This window comes from Pelobates fuscus, chromosome 1, assembly GCF_036172605.1.
Source record: "Pelobates fuscus isolate aPelFus1 chromosome 1, aPelFus1.pri, whole genome shotgun sequence".
Taxonomy (NCBI): domain Eukaryota; kingdom Metazoa; phylum Chordata; class Amphibia; order Anura; family Pelobatidae; genus Pelobates; species Pelobates fuscus.
Genome location: NC_086317.1, coordinates 52,542,955 through 52,563,629, shown reverse-complemented (window position 1 = coordinate 52,563,629; position 20,675 = coordinate 52,542,955). Strand labels below are relative to the sequence as shown.

The following is a 20,675-nucleotide window of genomic DNA, read 5'->3' as shown; positions in this document are numbered from 1 at the left end:
TTATATACAGAACTGCTTGTCACAAAAACCCCTCTGCATGATGTTAATCTCTTCTACTGCTTTTATTTTGTTTTATATAAATATAAATATATATTTTTTGTTTGCTATGTCCTTCCATAAGTCTTTTATTTTTTCATTGAGAATTATACTTTTACCACCAATGACACAAAGGAAAGACTTTAAAAAAACCATATGAACAAATCGTGTAATAAAAATAATTTGAAAAGAAAATCAGTTCGCCATTCTACTATGTGAAGCTTATTTTTTTTTAAAAATGTAAAATTCAGCCCTGAAGTATGTATTTTTTACTCATTAAAATTGCAATCAGGTATCACTACCCTTGAGAATTTCTGCATTGTGAGCTTGATGGAGTCTGGTTGATTGATTTTGACAGATACGGTAGGATACACTAATAATTACATTGTGGACATGGAAACAATTCCCAATTGCTTGCTCAAGCAATAAAACAATAGCGGTTGCTGTTAAAATAGTTAGTAGTTAAAATCATGGTCTGCAATAACGTCTCTTTAAATTTTTCTTCTCTGCGTAAATGCTTTACTGTCAATAAAGATTCAAGCAGTGGACATTAGATAGTCACATAATAAAATCAAGTTAATTGGCTAATTATAGAGTTTATTTTATATAGTGGCTCTTGCATCTTTTAATTTACAAATAGCCCCCCACTTTTCATAGCACTGGGTAATATGAACATAGACGTTTGTAAGAAACATACATCACCACATGAAAATAATAAGTAAACTGTACATGAAAAAATATGTAGTCATTAAAGGGAAACTGTAAGCATCAAAACCACAACATCTACATGTATTTGTCCTCTTTTCAGACAATGTAAACATTGCTGTTTCTTAGAAACAGCAATGTTTACATTTGTCGTAGAAAACACCTCTATTGGCTGTCAGACAGATATCCACTAGAGTCGCTTCCTCCTTAAAAGCGTAATTTTTTTTGCTTCACATTCAGCAGCATCACGCACAACATAATAATACTGAATGCATCTATTGCTTTACATGGAGAAGCATTAGATTTGCCAAATGAGGCAATTGCTTAGCAGGCACTGTAGCTCTGCAGTGATCTCTATGAGAAGCATCTAATTATATCAGAGATCAATGATGATCTCACAATAGTCGGTTTTGGGCGCAGCAAATCTAAGCATTGGATTAAAGGTAAGTTTAAAGTCTTAGATAAACCTTTTCTTTTTAAAAAAAATCTAAACCTACTAAGGGAATATTTATTTTTACAATTAGACTGCTCCTTTAAGAAAAAGGCAATAGAACAAGAATAACTTTATTAATCCTGCAAAATATATTTTGAAAGTTCTTATCTGTGTACTAAAAATGAATTGCTCTAACAGTAGACCTGTTGGTCCTAAATGTATGTTCAGCGTTATAGTGAAGGCTGACCTGACAGTGTTACAGTAGAGTTACAGAGGCAGATAATAGCAGGTACTTAGTCAATTAGTCTTGGCAAAGCTTGGCAATGTAATGGTTGTTGTTTTCATTGCTCAAGAATGAATTATGTTCATTGTGTACCTTGACTGTTGCATGTGTGGGCTGGATGCATGTATGTTTTAAAGTCTATGTCTCCCCCATGTGTATGCTTGCCTACTGTAACTTGGAAAAATCTCTACAGACTACATTTAATATATATATATATATATATATATAGAGAGAGAGAGAGAGAGAGAGAGAGAGAGAGAGAGAGAGAGAGAGAGAGAGAGAGAGAGAGAGAGAGAGAGAGAGAGAGAGAGAGAGAGAGAGAGTTAAACAGTTGCAAATGCACAGCTATTATAGAGGGATATTTTCATTAAATTACCCATTGTACAGCACTACGGAATCTGATGGCGCTATATAAATAAAATAATAATAATTGAATTATTTTTGGACAGTGGCTTCCTAAGTACATCATTTGAAATCTATGGTTAATGCATTATTTTAATTGGATCACCTTTGGGTAGTGGCTGCCAAAGTACATACCATAAAATGCAGTGAAATCTGTCCCTTGTCTATTACAATCAGGCACAGATTTCAAAGAAAAACAAGACAGGCACTTAGGCAACAAACAATGTCAAAGCCTCTCAAGACAAATACATTATTATGCAGTCATTAAGCATAAGGGAATTCCAGCAGATCTGAATTGTATATGGAAAGTTTAATGTGATTAATAACAATATTGAAACTGCAAATATATTCTACTATATACTAAAATATGGCACTGCTGAATGATTACTTACAAAAATGAAAACCTGTAACACTCGTTCAGCTGACCAGATCGTCCAAATATTCTGTCTAAAAAATATTTGGGAAAACAATTAAAACAACCAAAAATGGGTTTGAAAATGGGCCAATCAGTGTATTGCTAAATAGTTACATAATGTAAATATCATGTATATATTTTGCATTACAGTGATAGGAGCATTTTCCCACTGGACGAAACCGATGTCTACTATGTACTACTTTATGAGTTTTGTCTTTAACCCCTTAAGGACACATGACATGTGTGACATGTCATGAGTCCCTTTTATTCCAGAGGTTTGGTCATGAAAGGGTTAATGGAACACTTTAGATATCATTCTTTAATAGTTTAGAATACTGTGCCTCCATTTTTCTATAAAAACTTAAAAAATACAACTAAATGGAAGTGTAATACATCTCTGGGACAAACTCCTAACTGCAGCTCTATCCTCCCGTTGGAAGACTGTTATCTATTTAAATGCTTCACATAAGGAAGCACTGTCCATTGTAGACATAGATTCATAGACAAAGTTTGATTGCACATCCAGCATTCAGCGTCATCAGACAAAGACAAAGAACGGATTCACAGGGCTATTTGCTAAATTGAGAATTCCAAGTGTATTCTAAGTGGATTTCAAATTTAAAGTGAGAGGAGTTGAATAGTAAGCATAGCCACATTTCTCCATGTTGGTTATTTTCACATGAAATTCTCACTTTCGTAAATAACCCTGTTAGTGATTAAATCTGTTGTTGTCTGATGCCCCTAGTGGATGTCTAAATAATGTAGGGAATGCAAAATGTAAACAGTGCAGTTCCTCAGACACGTCATGGTCTTCATATCCAAGGCTGCCGAAGCAGAATCTGTGTTCTAAAATGACTTCATTAACCCCTTCACTACCAAGAGCTTTAGATTGAAAAAATATTAGCATAACATTTATTTGAAGCAAGGGGTGCATAGCTAGCATATAAACATATCACAACACAGCAATGTTGTTTATAAATCGCTTTGCAAACAAACTGAAACATTAAAAATACATAACATTCACACATTTTTAATGTTTCACATATCTGTTCATCCTTTATAATAATACTTGGGACATTAAAACCAGTGTGTAGTATCCTGTGTCTTGCAAAATTTTACATAGGGTCTGAAATGCTTGTATAAAAGCAAAAAAAATCACTTTTTCTCACATATAATAGGTGTGACAAACAAAGTATATATATATATATATATATATATATATATATATATATATATATATATATATATATATATATATATATATATAAAAAATCATATCTTTCTAAAAATTAAGTTATTTAAAACTGATACAGCAATCTTTATCAACCTATGGACTGCTAATGCACACAATAGTAGTCCATTTACTTCCCCCCTCAATAACTGTTAAAATGGTATCACCCAGTGACACTTCCTGTACTGTTTGAAAGCAGGGTGTAAGCTGTCATTTTCAGCAAATGTATATTCATTGGATCAGTGACTAGTGGCAAATAAACAAATTCCTCTACAGGCTGGTTATCATAACTAGAGTATAAGTGAGGATGAGGGGGGAATTCATGGGTTAAATCAGGGGTAGGCAACCTTTGGCACTCCAGATGTTGTGGACTACATTTCCATGAAATGCTCTTACAGCCATAATACTGACAAAGCATCATGGGAGGTGCAGTCCAAAACATCTGGAATGCCAAAGGTTGCCTACCCCTGGACTACATTTACACAATACATTAAAATAAAAAGCTTTCACTGGATTTTGGTAATGGAGGGGTTAAGATTAAGTGATGCTGGTGCTTGAAGTTTCCCTTTAACTTTTCCAACTCTCTTTCATTAATGTTTAAATGAGTGAGTAATGGAGTGAACTTTGGAATAAAGGAATTTCTGACTTTCCTTTTAAATAAAACATGTTTTTAGGTTGCTACTCACTATCTTATCTTTCGGAAACTACTCTTCTGTCAGCCTTTCTAAATATTTGCTATCCGACCCACGATCGCTGCCTATACCCGAATGATTATATTCATAGTGGTCTGATGCAAAATTTCCTGTTTAAGTAGCAAATAATTTTGTTTAAAATCAACATCATCTCGACAATCAAATGCTGAGTGGAGAGATGGCAACTTTCACGTTGAATCATGTCACTTTCTTATCTGCAGCAGCACAATTTACAAAACATTTCTTCAAATATTTTAAATACCTGTTTGAAGGGAAACCACACATTTGATAATATCCCAGAAATATGCAGCATGTGATGTATTTATGCATTTAGTTTATACTGAAACTTTTCGGTACAGATGTACTCTGTATTTCAGCAAACGTGTGCCAACTGTCTGTTTCAATACAGGTACTCAGTACTTCCATTGAACCTGCAGTGACATTGATTTTTAATTTTTTAATGTCAATATCATATTAAAAAATCTATATATTGCACATCTGACAAGTCTGCTACATTCCCAAACTGAGGTATAAATCGATTACTCATTAATGCAGTCTTTTCACTCCAGGAAATAATCAAAACAGATACTTCCTAAACCAAAAAGTAAATTTGTTCAGGAGTTTTGCATTTCCTTTGAAAATTTACACTTTGTCATGGAAATGCTAATAATTAACACCTATATTTTTGTAACAATATTAAAACAAGTATTGTTAATTGTCTTACTTTAGTGCTTCATTAAAGTAGTAAAATTTCTGCAAATATAAAATTTACGATTGTTAACATGTGTAATATCAGCAAAATTTAAGCAGTTACCAAGTTACCAAGGCACAATGACTTACTAAAATGCCCAAATAGGATCCAGCCAATGCTTACTTACTGATATGATTCATATAAAGGGGTAGCTTAAGGAATACCTAGATAGGTTTGTTCCAGGAGCTTAGTAAGAAAATGTGAAAGATTTGATGAAATATTTTTGATAACTTCCGACTAATTTAAGAGCTGCCAAGTAACTAGGTCTCTTTATGTGACACTTGATTTGCTCAGTCCTCTGTACCAGGTGTCTGGAGGACTGATTATTAATCACACTCAAGCTGCACTAATAATGAAATGAAGACATTTAAGTTCATATGTTAGTATTTCAGCTGCTCTCAGCGCATGGGCAGTCTGTTACTTGCTTCAGATTGGCAGGACTTATTTATTGGTGGGCAAAGAAGAAAGAATCACAGGCACTCCGAATTTAAGCCGCAGGCAGTTTTATTGTAACAAAATGCAACGCAACGTTTCCACCGTAAAGGTCTTTGTCAGCTTTTTCAGCTTTTTCAGCTTGTTACAATAAAACTGCCTGCGGCTTGAATTCGGAGTGCCTGTGATTCTTTCTTCTTTACCTGTTATTCAGGGATAGCTGGTCCTGATCCGGAGCACCCGTGGCCGCTGGGAATGAGTGCGGTTCCCACTATCAACTCTGCTTATTTACTGGTGGGGACATTGACTGTGATGTCAGTTATGTCACAGGTACAATCACCCACTTGACCTGCACCTCCCAACCCTTCCTCTCCTAATATCAGAGCTGCCACAGGTAGGCCTACAATGTAGTCCACATAACCAGCCACACACATGCTCTTAGTTATCTATGACATAAAGCATTAGTTACCTATGCACACACACACATACCTACTTGACACACACAAATGGAAACACATAATAATTAGATGTGCACCTAATTAGACATACATGCTTAATTTGATACATGCACTCTTTCAATTAGTCCTGTTTTTGAAGCCTACCTTTCCTCCATGAAATAACTCTTATACCTGGACTCATTTGCCAAATCCAAGACTGTGAAATCTAGTCTAGAAAACTAGTTCCAAAATATTTTCCATGATACACAGTCATTCAATAAAGTACAATCGCGCAAAATGGTACCAGCAAAACTTTGGAATCCAAATGCTGATCACAACATACTGTGCCTGGGAGATATTATGGTCAATGGAATCATTGTTCTACTTTAACTTGGATTGTTGTAACTTTACGTTGACAAAACAGTGAAAACTGAAGATGTTTTAGCGCGAATTCACATCACATTAATCTTGAATTTCCATTTTCTGACTATAGGCAGTTACACACATTGGTTAGAAATGGGCTTTGTTCATTGTCAGTTGAGAAGGGGGCCTAAAATTACAAATTATTTATGGCTTGTTATGTGCTCATTTTCTACTCATTAGTATTGTTTCATTCAAATTATTCTTTATAGAGTACATTGTTATTTAAGTATAAAGTGTACATTGGTGTAAATTATATTTTGGAACCAAGAGGCTCTACTGAGTTGACAAGAGAGGTTTTTGACTTATATAATTTTCTGCTAAATATCATGCTGTTACTAGGACTGAAATAAATTTGAGGTTAGGATTCTGGAGAACACTGATCTATATTTTAGAAAGTATAAATAAAATAATGCATTCAGAGAACAAAAGAACAAAGTTTGCTTCTGAAATGTTAAATAATCGTTCCAGGTTTATTCTCTGAGTGCCAAAAGACTGCATGCAATCTATAGAGGATATATTGGGTTTGACTTAAATGGGACAGTTGTCTGGTACATTGGCAAGTATTCATACTCCAGGTTTATGTTATTCTGTAAAACTTCTTAAACTAATATTTTTCTAACTTTGTCTTATCTTGTAGCATTTATATATTTTATAATAACATTGGATCAGAAACTGTATTTCATTTCTTTATAAAATATTTGAAATGTTTCTAGTTATGCAGTTTTTTTTTTGTTTGTTTTTTTATAACCTGTAATGTTACTAATCAGTTTTCTCAGGGTTATTTAAGTATACAGGATGAAACTCCTACCTTCATCACATATCAGGTTTAATATTATGTCATTTGGCAACATTCGTGAGCCCATCCTTCATGGGAATGTGGGAATTCGCATAAGACTAAATGCCATGTTTTCTTGAAAAATAATTATGACTGCCAGTGAGGAATTGCAACCACCACCTGGGAATTTATATTTTCAGTGGTCTGACAGCCTTTTTATTCATCCACCCATGTTGGAGTTATTCCTGGAAAAAGAAAGGATAGTCTGCCTCATCCCCCAAAGTTCTGAATGGGTTATAATCAGAATGTTTGATCTGAAAGTTCTAGTTTGGCCAATTGACATAGCTAAACCTCTCTGCTCCATGTCGAGACCCAACATTTAGATGATAAATACTGCAAGGTAAAAATATACATGCAGACATTTCCAACATCACAAACTGACCCTACAACGAAGATCCTCTGATCTCTCCAATAGGTTATTTTTTCAGGTTATGTGATAGGGAAATCGTTGCAATAGTGTGACTTAATAGCGAGTCTTTGCAAATTCCATTTCTCGATGAGAAAGGTTTAAGTATCACTTAGGTAAATTAAAGGACAACTTATTTCTTTATGTTGGGCTCAGTATGAGTTAAAATATTCTAAGGTCTCTGGATCAGCTGATTTTGAGGCTTCCAAAATACACAGAGCAACGCCCCTCTGGCACTTACATTTTAAGGAAAGGAAATAACGATCTATCTACATATAGAATCAAAACTCACTTAATGACTGTCTGTTGTCTTACAAGCGAAAATGCCAATTTGCCTTGGAGACACTGTCTTAACCAGAAACAAATGTATTCAATTATCTGTGCAGACTTTGCTCCTGCCAGGAAGTACACTGCCTTTTTTGATTCATATTATTAAATGTATTTGACATGCATTTTATAATGGTAGCCTGATTTACAGTGCACTACTGTTGCAAAAGGAAACTTAGAAATGCTAGTATAATGCTTCAAAATAATTATAGACAAGCTCCAGTAGTCTTCTCCAACAGATATTTATATCCGAGTGCTTTTTTCATTCTCTCCACATTGTGAAAAGTATATAAAAAATAGCTTCTTTTAAGAACATTGTTATCCTATTCCCTTACAGCAAAATAAATATTGAGTTTTTCAAGTAGTTAAGAAACACTATAGTGTTAGGAACACAAACCTGTATCTAATGCTATAGTGTCCTCAAGTGTCCTTCCCCTTGTGTAATATGTATTCATAAAATATATAACTTAACTTTTCCAGTGCAGAGGCTCTCTGCCTCCTGCAACATTATTGAGGAGGCCTGGCCTGCTACGTGATGGTCCAATCCAAATCTCTTTGGGGACCTGATGTACATGAATGGCGATGTAGACATAATTCATTGGCTGAGAGTATCAGCTGACACTCCTTTATTGATTATTTCCATTCTAGCAATAGCACTAGATAAATTGATATTGCTAATGGAGAAGTGGAATTTCACCCAGGGGAAATTGATTATTTCCATCCTAGCAATATCAATAGATAAATTGATATTGCTAATGGAGAAGTGAAATTTCACCCAGGGGACCCAGGTAAGGTATAAACCATGGGAGAATGATGTCACTTGTAAAGATACACTATAGGCAGTGTTTAAACTGTTGCCCTCTCTTATGGCTGTCCCTCCGACAGCCAGTAGAGGGACTTCCTGGGGTCAGTACTGCACAATTTGCTGCACAAACTTTCAGCATTTCCATGCTCTCCACTCTGAACTCTCCCTATTGAAATGCCTTGAATCAATGCATCTTTCAAGGAGTGGTGATTGACACAGCATGGCAATTGTCTGCATATGTCCACTAGTGCTTCTCTATGAGGGAGCATTGGATTAACTGGGATAATCAGAATTGATGGTCTCAGCCAGAGGAGGTGGGGAGGTAGAGTGGAGATTGGCCACTACAGTGAAATCAGGGTAATTAAAATCATTTATTTTATTAGTATGGGGAACCAATAGACTAAATCATTAGTGTAACACTATAGTGTTTTGAAATCATTGAGTGCTCCAGCAAGCTTTTGGCACTATAACTACTGCAACATATGCTATAGTTGTAATGGTGCTTATAATGACCGACCATTTAAGTATACTTCCCAGAGCCAAGACAAAAGGTTGGATGCATGTGAGTAGCAAATTTCACACCAATGTCAAGCCACCTTTATTTTCCATATATACTTTATTTTATGTTCCCTTTTCATATACATTTGAGTTAAAGGGACACTGTAGGCACCCAGACCACTTCAGCCCATTGAAGTGGTCTGGGTACCAACTCCTATCACCCTCAGCCACTAGAGGGACTTCTGGGTTCTTAGACAACTTTTGGTCGTCTAAACAACGCTGGACGTCCTCACACTATGCATGAGGACCTCCAGTGTCTCTGGAACCCCCATCGGAATGCATTAAATAATGCTTTCCTGTGGGGAGGTCTAATGAGCGAGCATGGCCATTGCTGCGCATGCGGACATCCGCCGGCAGGGGATGAGCGTGGGCGGAGCCTAACCCAGCGCCGAGGGACATCGGTAAGTAACTGAAGGGGTTTTAACCCCTTCAGCAACGTGGGATAGGGAGTGGGAGGGGGGCACTGCATGATTCTGCTGTGCCAGGAAAACGGGTTTGTTTTCCTGGCACTAGAGAATCCCTTTAAAGATTTTTAAAAAAGTATTCTCACAGGTCCTACAGTGTTACAGTGCTCTTTGAACACAAACGTTTGAGAACTTCTTTACAGCATCCAACCACTTCTACATTTGTGAAAGTTTATTTAGCTGATGCTGATAAAACACTGAATTTCACCAGGTATAACACATTACTTAATTTACATTTGTATGATAATTTGCAGCTGTAATATTTTCCCAAGCTGTTGTTTATAGTGCTTATGCAAGTTTAGCACATTTTTGTTGTAAAACCCATTTACAAGTAAAATGTGAATGTTAATGAACTCAATAAAAAAAAATCTGTGATTATATTTTTAAGAATGAATGCATCCATTAATAGCCCATTTATAAGGGTAATTAATTAATAAGTAGCCTTATTTCTTGCTCACATAACAGTAAATCGTCTGTGCATTGTAGTCCAATTAGCGACCTTAATATGCACAAATCCTTTCTCCTCACCTCTGGAGCCTTTCCTAACTCGGATGTTAATGACAAGCAATGTTTTATTTAACTCTAATAGATATTCTCTGTGTTCACATTCTCTCTGCGAAACTGCGAATTTGAGCCTCCCCCCCAAAAAAACATAAAAAAAATAAAATGAAAACCCTCTTGTAATAGTTCTTTATAAAAGAATAGCTTGCTACAAATTGTCAGCAATTTAGGAGAATGAAATATGAAGCATAGAGGAACATATTTGGCACTGACACTTGGCTCGCTTATTCTAGCAACAATATATCAAAGAGAACACGCATGGAATAATTTAATCCAAGTCCTAATTAAACAGTTGTGGTAAATTACATTCTGCACATATTGCTTCAAGGTGATTCTGTGTACAAATTAGCTAAACACATTTTCCAGCAGAAAACTTTTTCTTTCACTAGTAAGGTATGCTTTTCATTTTATGTTCAGTCCCTGGAGATAGCTTTAATAATTGAAACTGGTTCTGTTCCTTCCCCCTACACAAAATGATCTTGCTGTACGGTTTATATTTGTATTAGAAATATGCTGTTCATTGTGCTCTGTTTTGGATCTCTACTCCCATCATACTCAGCAATACCTATGTGTGTGTTTTTTTTTTTTTTTTAAACCTAGGGATACTAGAATTTATACAGGCTTATTAATTAAAGTTACAATTCTAAGTGATTCAAAGTCAATTTCTAATTTAAGGTCAAAATAGCAAAACCTCGAAAAATTTGCGGCTTGGCTTCCAGTTTGGCTACTCGGGCCTTAGTGACTAAGCCTTATATTGATCTACATATCAGTTAGCCATGATCATAACAATTACCATGTATTTCTGGGTTTGCTGTTGAGTCTCTTTGATTGTCAGTCGTTGTGCATCCGGAATGATGTAATACATTCTGTGGCTAATTGTCCATATACTGGTCTGCAAAAGGTGATAGTCAGTCAATAAACGTTACTAATTAGTTACAAAGTGTTGTAATGTGTAGGAATGCTTGAAGCAACAGCAAAACTCAGAAATGTGTGGTTTTCACTACAGCACTTTTAAGGGCACAACCAGTGCATGCTCCTTGAGGTTCTAAAAGTAGTAAGGAGAGTTGGGTTTGACTTGGGTATAATCCCACCCAGCCCAAGTAAATGTATTTTCCTCAATTTTCCTCAAATTTAAACTCTATTGGCTTCAAGAGAATAATAGCTCAGGAAGGATCTTAGATAAAACGTACTGTATCTTTTATATAGAAGTACTTTCAGTGCAGTTTCGGTGATCTATGGTTAATTATCTAACATCTATCTTGAGAATTACTGTATATCACGTCCCAAGTATGAGTTTACTGCTAAATATTCTTTAAATTGTCAAAACAAGAAGTATGGAGACTAAATGTTTCATGTTTTAACTACCATTATTACTTTATACTACTCGCGTTTAGTTTTCAAAATATTATTTTGCATTTACAAATGGAATGTTATGTACTTTACTCAAGTTTCCGAGTTCTAAGCTAATGCTAGTGTAACATATAAAGTAAATAGATGGTGTTTGTGATACGTATAAACAAATGTCAACCCTAGTGTGGTGCCAAAATCAATACTGTAAAAAAACAACAAAAGAAAAAATGGGGGGAGGCAGGAGGTCAACACAAGGAGAGTGCCAAAGAAGCATGTGGTCAGGGATAACTGAAGGCATAAAGCCAATAAGCTGACATGGTTCCAGAGAAGTATAGACAGTTATTCATTTCTGCTTAAAAAAAATGTACATATATTTTAGACATTTAAAAATGAAAAAATACTAAATATTATCATAAATCACAAATTACAAAAGTGTGTGTGTGCGTGTGTGTGTGTGTGTGAGCCACTTTTCTTGCGTCCTCAAAATATTCTATTAATAACAAATGCTTCTAACTAAACGAATATGGATGATATGAAACATCTTTCTGTTGCAGTTTTGTGTTATGGAAATTGGTATATATCATGATCATTGCCAATCCATTGAAGGATGATTCAAAAACATATTACAGAAATGAAACTGTATAATACAAGTCATGTTGGTATTGCAAAGTTGACCTGACTTTGTATTATGGTATTAGATCTTGCATCTGGATAGAACAAGCAATATGCACCCAAAGCATTTCAAACATTGCTTGTAGGATTACATTTCTTTAATATTGTGATGAGTACTGCAATACACAAAGCAAACAAGGATATCGATTTACTTTACAATATTCTCATACATTTATGCTATTGTTTCTTACAGTTTTGCGAGATGACTTCAGACAAAATCCCTCTGATGTAATGGTGGCAGTGGGTGAACCGGCAGTAATGGAATGCCAACCTCCCAGAGGTCATCCTGAGCCTACTATATCCTGGAAAAAAGATGGTACACCAATAGATGACAAGGATGAAAGAATAACTGTAAGTTATTAGACTGGCATATGTATTTGTATATATATATTGGGGTCATAGGAAGTTTCTCATGGACGTGAGAATGAACTGTCAGGTTGTGAGATTTAAATTATGGGGATTCTGATGGAGTCTTTCAGCATTGTTAGTCTGATGGGAGTGAAAATATCTTACTTTTTATTGGGTTCCAGTCTTAGTATCACAAAAGATTGAACAGCTAAGGAAACAATTCTCCCCTCCTTGCCGTTCTCTTTCTCAACCACACATAAATCATGCTTTCCCTACCCTTCAGACTTTCTCCCCAGCTACTGAACAAGAGGTGGCTGCACTTCTCCATTCCTCTCGCCCCACCACTTGCCCACTTGATCCTGTCCCATCTCACCTCATCAGATCTCTCTCCCCTTGTCTTGTGCCTATCCTAACACACATCTTTAACTGCTCTCTCTCTTCTGGCACTGTTCCTGCTGACCTTAAACATGCCACTGTAATACCTATCCTGAAAAAACCATCTCTTGACCCGTCCTCCCCCTCGAACTATCGTCCCATATCCCTGCTCCCTTACTCATCAAAGCTTTTGGAAAGACTTGTCTTTACCCGTGTGTCTCACTTCCTTAATTCCAACTCTCTCCTTGACCCTCTTCAGTCTGGCTTCCGCCCTCTCCACTCTACTGAGACCGCTCTTATCAAAGTGACTAATGACCTAATCTCCGCTAAATCCAAAGGTCACTACTCCATATTAATTCTCCTTGACCTCTCTGCTGCCTTTGACACAGTTGATCATTCTCTCCTCCTTCAAACTCTTCAATCACTCGGTCTCTGTGACTCTGTCCTCTCTTGGTTTTCCTCCTATCTCTCCCAACGCTCATTTAGTGTCTCCTTTTCCAAGGATACCTCCTCCCCTCGCCCTGTCTCGGTTGGAGTTCCCCAAGGCTCTGTCCTTGGTCCCCTTCTATTTTCTCTTTATACTGCCTCTCTTGGAAAACTTATTGCCTCTTTTGGATTCAACTACCACCTGTACGCTGATGACACTCAGATATACCTCTCCTCACCGGACCTCTCCCCGGCCGTCCTGCAACGTGTCACTGCTTGCCTCTCTTCCATCTCTGACTGGATGTCGTCACGCTTTCTCAAACTTAACCTCTCTAAAACTGAACTCCTTGTCTTTCCTCCTCCTAATACTGATCCTCCTCTCTCACTCTCCCTTCAAGTCAGTGATATCCACATAAGTCCATCCCTACAAGCGCGCTGTCTTGGCGTCATACTTGACTCTGGTCTCACCTTTGAGTCTCACATCCAGTTTGTTGCCAAGTCCTGTAGGTTCCAACTCAAAAACATAGCCCGCATCCGCCCCTTTCTTACGCAAGATGCTACCAAGGAGCTTGTCCATGCTCTAGTAATTTCCCGCATGGATTACTGTAACCCTCTCCTGATTGGTCTCCCCAAAAGCCGTACTGCCCCGCTACAGTCTGTAATGAATGCTGCAGCTAGACTGATTTTCCTATCCAGTCGGTCCTCTCACACCTCGCCCCTCTGCCAGTCCTTACATTGGCTCCCTGTATCCTATAGGAGTCAATTCAAAGTGCTAACCCATACATTTAAAGCACTGAACAATTCCAGCCCCTCTTATATCTCTTCACTGATCCAGAGGTATGCCCCTCCTCGTACCCTCCGCTCTGCCCGCGACCACCTCCTGACCGCTGCTCGCACCCGTACGGCCAACTCACGCTTGCAGGACTTCTCACGGGCGGCTCCTCTCCTATGGAATAACTTGCCTACTGCCATCAGACTCTCCCCTAGTCTTCAATCATTTAAGAAGGGCCTTAAATCCCATCTCTTCAGGAAAGCGTATGGCCTCCCAGAGTAATCTCTCCCTTACATACCTGTCCCTATGGGATAGTGCTTTGCTCTCTCCTCCAGCTCTGCTTCACTCCTACTTGATATTTCCTATCCTAATGTTTCTAATACCCCACCTCCTATAGACTGTAAGCTCATTTGAGCAGGGTCCTCTTCAACCTATTATTCCTGTAAGTTTTCTTGTAATTGTCTTATTTATTGTTACATCCCCCCCCTCTCAAAATATTGTAAAGCGCTACGGAATCTGTTGGCGCTATATAAATGGCAATAATAATAATAATAACAAATAGAATACTTCATTTTTTTTTCAAATTTTTCTTTTTGCTTAATTTAAAGGGACACTGTAGTCACCAGAACAATTACATTTTTATTAATGTAATTATGTAGTTGTTCTGGTGTCCATAGCTTTTCCCTGCATTCATTTTGCTAGAAACACTGCCTTTTCAGAGAAAGTTTACATTAGAGCCTAGGAACACCTTTAATTGGCACTCCTCAGATGGCCATTAGAGAAGTTTCCTTGGTCAGTGCTCTGCATCGAGGTGCTGAACTTTCCCCATAGAAATGCTTTGATTCAATGCATCTCTATGAGGAGGTGATTTTCCAGAGTGGTGTTTGGCTCTGCCCTCACCCCACATCCTTGGCTAAGATCATCAGAGTTGGCCAATCCAATGCTACGTGGAAGCATTGAGATTCTAATGATGTCAGCCAAAGAGGCAGATAGGGGAAGAGCCAGCACCGGTGAAGCCACACAGTGCTGGAGATAAGGTGAATTTTTACTATATTTAAGGGGGGCAAGGAGGGGCCGGGGGTCTAAATAGTATTTTTAACACTCTAGGGTCAGAAATACACATTTGTGTTCCTTTAAAACACACTCTATGCACCATAACTACGGCAGCCTATTGTAATGGTTGTAATGCAGTCATTCTTCAAGTACTATCCTCCAGTTTAGTAATTTTTTAAAACAATTATGTTAAAAGTGTTTGCTTCAAATATTCTCTGTCACTTCAACTTGATTTATCTTAATGCTTGGAAAGTGTGCAGCTGTTACATGGCAACAGTATAGCTGTCATAAATACATATATGCTTGCATATTTCATGCGAGAAATGTAAATTTTATTGTGCCTTCGCAAAGGGGTGCCACATGTGGTATAATTAACAGGGAATTAAGTATCTGATTTAATTACTCATTTGAGAACTCAAAATATATGCAGCAACTCTGAATGATATAACAATACACCTTGATTGTCATACAAGACACACAAATTAGTTCAAATGGCATACCTGCAAAGTCCATTAGCAATGATCTGCTGTATTAAACATAGCGCTACAGCCAAATACATGTTATAGGAAAGAATCATTATAAAGCTAAGACTGCAGTTTTGACCAATTGGGACTCCTCGGTATGACACTTGTTTAGCTGCTAACTATATTTTAGGAAAAAAGTATATTAAACGCACTGTTTATTTTCCTTGACACTGTTTATTTTCCACTCAAGGTGAGGTGATATTATCCATTTCATCAAAAGAAGATGTGCTTCATATGAAGCCAATGCTGGTCAGGTCTTTACTTGTTACCCAAAAGGGGATGATTTCATAGAAGCCAATCTTCTACAATACAATTTAAGGAACAGAGATATTTATTTTTTAGCTAAAGAATAATTGACACTATTTGAATAAACTTTAATGGAAATGCCGAACGCTCAGTTTCAACTTTTCTTATATAACCTGTCTAAGCATGCTGGTGTCATGCATTATGTTAGAATGAAAACATACAGAGTACATATGTTTACTACATGCAACAGTTTTAAGAAAGGCATGTACTATGTTTAACATCTGGAGCATACACAAAGGACAGGGTTATATTGTAGAAGAATCAGGAAAATGTCTTTGGGTACCAGTCGTTAGCATGTGTTTTGTGTATGGTTCATTTCCTTGTACGTCAAAGGATGTACTAATGAAACCCAAGAATATGAAACTCTACTAAGCAATAATTGTACAGTAATTCTGATTATGTCTAAACTGTGTATCAAGATGTTGATCCATATGTTAAGGAAACTGCAGACTCTTATGTTCTTTTACTGCTGGTACCATCTGTCCCTGTACTAGGAATAACATTACTGTCTGTTGCTGATGAAGAATGAGCAATAAACTGATTTGTATTTTTCCCATGATTGAAAAGCAGGGTTGTGAGTAATCGTCTTACTGATATTTTAGGATTTTATTTCCTCCTTCAAATAATGAAATGTTTTACAAATCTGAGATGTGCTTAATAGGTTACACAACACAAAACCATTTTCAGCAAGTATTTAATATATAGAATATTTTCTTAAATGTTCTTAGTCCCCGACAACATGGAAGTGAAACTTTTTTTATGATTACAAAGGCGGGTCATATGCTAAGATTTGAATGTCAAGAGAACCCATTTCCCCAAATGGTATGAAAGTTCTTTAATTCAGGGTTTTGGGTATGCCCTCAATTTTTTTGCCATACATATTAAAATAAGCTTAGCGTGCCTATGGTAATTAGAGTTTTTCTTTCCTAACTCTATCCCGAGTCTTGCACTAACTTTGAAAAAATAAAAAAGAACAGGAACAAATAGTGTTCACAGTATTAAGAGAAGTCCACAATAACATATAGAACTCTACAATTAATATCCATTATTTATAGCCTCACTATAACAGATTTGGCAAACAAATATCACTGTTTAGTAGATAGACCTCACGTGGAAACTTGCATGCATTCAATTATGCATTGGAGTTATAAAAAAATAAAAAACACTTGCAAAACATGCGGTTGTTTTGTCTGCTGCCTTTCCAAGCCCTCCCCTTCTAACCACGCCAAGACTTTATATTGTTGTCCAATCACAGATTTGTATGCAGCTCAATGAGAAGTCTTTGCTAGGTTCTAGGTAATTTCTGCCTCTTGAGTTTAGCTCCACTGAACTAATGAAACCAAGAAGTAACATTACCTGTTGTCTGCTTGGAAACCAGGTTAATTTATAAAAGTGCCAATTTGTATTAAAATCTGCACTTTTTGCAAAGTGAAAAAAAGGAAACACTTTTCGTGCATAAAGCTTTTCCGCAAGCTAAAGTGTTTTAGGGATCTGAAGTGACCCTTTAAGTAATTTAGCCCCTTCATGCCAAGGGGTTTAGCGAATAAAATCTAGCTCCAAAATATATCATGTGTGAAGAAGGTGAGTACCAATTTTTGTTGTTGAACACCATATGTATCAGCTTCTTGTGAACATTTTGCTCTTAAAGGGACACTATAGTCACCTGAACAACTTTAGCTTAATGAAGCAGTTTTGGTGTATAGAACATGCCCCTGCAGTCTCATTGCTCAATCCTCTGCCATTTAGGAGTTAAATCACTTTGTTTATGAAACCTTGTCACACCTCCCTGCATGTGACTTGCACAGCCTTCCATAAACACTTCCTGTAAAGAGAGCCCTATTAAGGCTTTCCTTATTGCAAGTTATGTTTAATTAAGATTTTCTTATCACCTGCTATGTTAATAGCTTGCTAGACCCCGCAAGGGCCACCTGTATGTGATTAAAGTTCAATTTCGAGATTGAGATACAATTATTTATGCAGGCTTTGTCAATCATAGCCAGGGGAGTTGTGGCTAGGGCTGCATAAACAGAAACAAAGTGATTTTACTCCTAAATGACAGTGAATTGAGCAGTGAAATTGCAGTGGAATGATCTATACACTAAAACTGCTTTATTTAGCTAAAGTAATTTAGGTGACTATAGTGTTCCTTTAAGTACAAAAATTCTTGGACACATCTGTGTGTACACTTTATGTGTAGCTAAATCTTAAACTAAAAATAGTCTTTTAATGATGAATTTAAATAAACATGCCAATCGTGATTGTTGTTTAATGTGGTTTGGAGCCTCCCTTCTAATGAGGTTGAAAGTAGTTTTCTCCCACCTGCTATAACAAAGACAAAGAACAGATCAAAGGAAAATGTGGTATTCACAACACCTGTACCCCTGAAGGATTTAGATGTAGGCTTATTGTGTTAGTAAATTCATATTTAACTCTTTCGAACAATGGTGTTGTAACATCTCCTTTGTTTAACAGGTTTGTTACTATTATGTTGTAATCTTGCTTGATAGTGTGATCATGTTTACTAAGCGATAAGCAATGAAATTAATACAATGGTGCAATGAGTGGACTGTGTAGTAGTAACTCGACTTGTGCACAAATTCTTTTCAGCTGGTATGAACAAATCAAATTCCTTTTAATCTACGTCCAAACAAATCAATCCATCATGGACTTACCTGCAGAGTCTTAGTCAATGAATAAGAATGCACAGGTAGAACCTGGACGGATTGATTTGTTTTGGCACAGATTAAAAGGCATTTAGTTAATTTATACCAGTATGCGTTGCATAGGACAAAGCATCATGGAAGATTTAGTTTTAACACATCTGGGGATCTACCTTTTGGGCACCCCTGAACTAGACTTATTGTAACAACACATAATGCATAATCACATTCTGATTACCAAAACTCTTGTGGTTAGTTGGGTCCCAATTTTTAGAATTTACAGGAAAATCAGGCAAACTAGAAAAAAATGTCTTAGAGGTTAGAGGTTATGCTAACTAATTGTTTGCTATTTCATAGCAAACACTTAGTTTGGGATTTTAACTTACAAAATTCAAACTTCCATGTGGTTAACACAAGTCTTATACACAACCGTCAACTTTTGTTTTAGAGGTTAAGCTATCCATAATTTATTTATTATTTATTTATTTATTTATAATACAATATTAATACATTTATTATATAATAATACAAATAAACGTAAATTAACAGTGCAATACATTGTCATATATGGAAATGTTATCTCAATTTTTCTTTTAATGAAAAAGAGTTTTATCAGCCTATGATAGATGTTTCAATTTCCCCTAGCAGATCTCCCTTCCCAGGTACTCATTCTTTAGTGAATGCTGCACACTAACTTGTTCTTTGATCTTCTTCTGTGATGTTTATCCCATGCTAATAACTCCAGCAGATCTTTGCATCTCACTGCTTTTGAATTGGATATCAACCTGTACAAAGTAAAATGAGCCTTAGATGTATTTCTCCGACCCTCTTCAAACTTTGCCCTGCTTTATTCATTGCTCTCACACTCTGATGTGTGACTGGCTTATCTTCAGTACAAAAGATACCAGCATTTGAATGACTTTTCATTCTGGACAATATCACAAGAAAACTGAAGTATTTGAAAACAGGAAAAAATGGTTTAGCTTTTTCCTCCATGCTTTGCTTTCTAATAATTAATAGGTAACATATTCAGCCACCATGTACAATGTACAATGTATGGATGAAACAAATGTGTATCTATTTGCGAGACAAGTTAGAACACAAAAGAAGAGGTGGTAAGGGACCTGCTTAGATGAGTTGAAAATGTTTTTCTGGCCACCAGTCTCTTTTCAGTTTACTGCCATATGGTGTTTAATAAATACTCCCTCAATATACCTCTCATCCAAATTGATGCGAATGTTGCATGTCATTCTTCAGCTCCCAAAAAATACCTGCTTAGTGAATAATCCATTTTATGCGCATTGTGGGAAATGTGGCCCATAGACATCTATAATGCCAAGGTTATTCATCACTACACTAGACTGTATCTACCCATTCACCCTCGATTTTATTTACATCCTGCACTCAGGATCATTTCCTGACGTAGGACAATAAAGTGATCCTGTCTACATGGAAATAGAAATGTTTATTTTATTACCTGAAATACTATTTATATAGTTGTGGTTTTTCAAACAATGTCAAGATATTACAGTACATTAGTTAAAGATATAACCCACTAGTCTTAGCTACTTTGCATGGATCTTCTATTGACAATATGTTGTGTTAGATTTAGAGACCACGGCAAAGGCAGAAGATCGTGTACACTTATTGTGATTTATCTTTCTTTATACTGTGCAAATAAACTGTAAGCAAATCAGATTGCCATTTACCATAACCGATGGAGCCAGTAGTAATATGTCTTTATTGTTATGGTGGCAAATATAATTATGTAATTTCGAAGTGGGTTAGATTGAATAAATTCATAATATCCTGTAAAGCTCTATGGAATCTGTTGGCGCTATATAAATGGCAATAATAATAATAATAATAATAATAATAATAGACACACACATATATACAGACACACATACACACAAACACACAGACACATACATACAAACTCACACATACACACAGAGACCCATACATACAGACACACACAAAGACACATACA

The 20,675-nt window shown here is 36.4% G+C and overlaps 1 protein-coding gene across 2 annotated transcripts in view; it reads left to right on the top strand.

Annotated features, from left to right (window-relative positions):
- ROBO1 (roundabout guidance receptor 1) overlaps positions 1-20,675 on the top strand; it is a 903,637-nt gene that overhangs the window by 792,717 nt on the left and 90,245 nt on the right. For both annotated transcript variants that reach the window (XM_063448635.1, XM_063448644.1), the window contains one exon: positions 12,412-12,569. In XM_063448635.1, the coding sequence (XP_063304705.1) occupies positions 12,412-12,569 (158 nt within the window). The remainder of the gene's footprint in view (positions 1-12,411; positions 12,570-20,675) is intronic.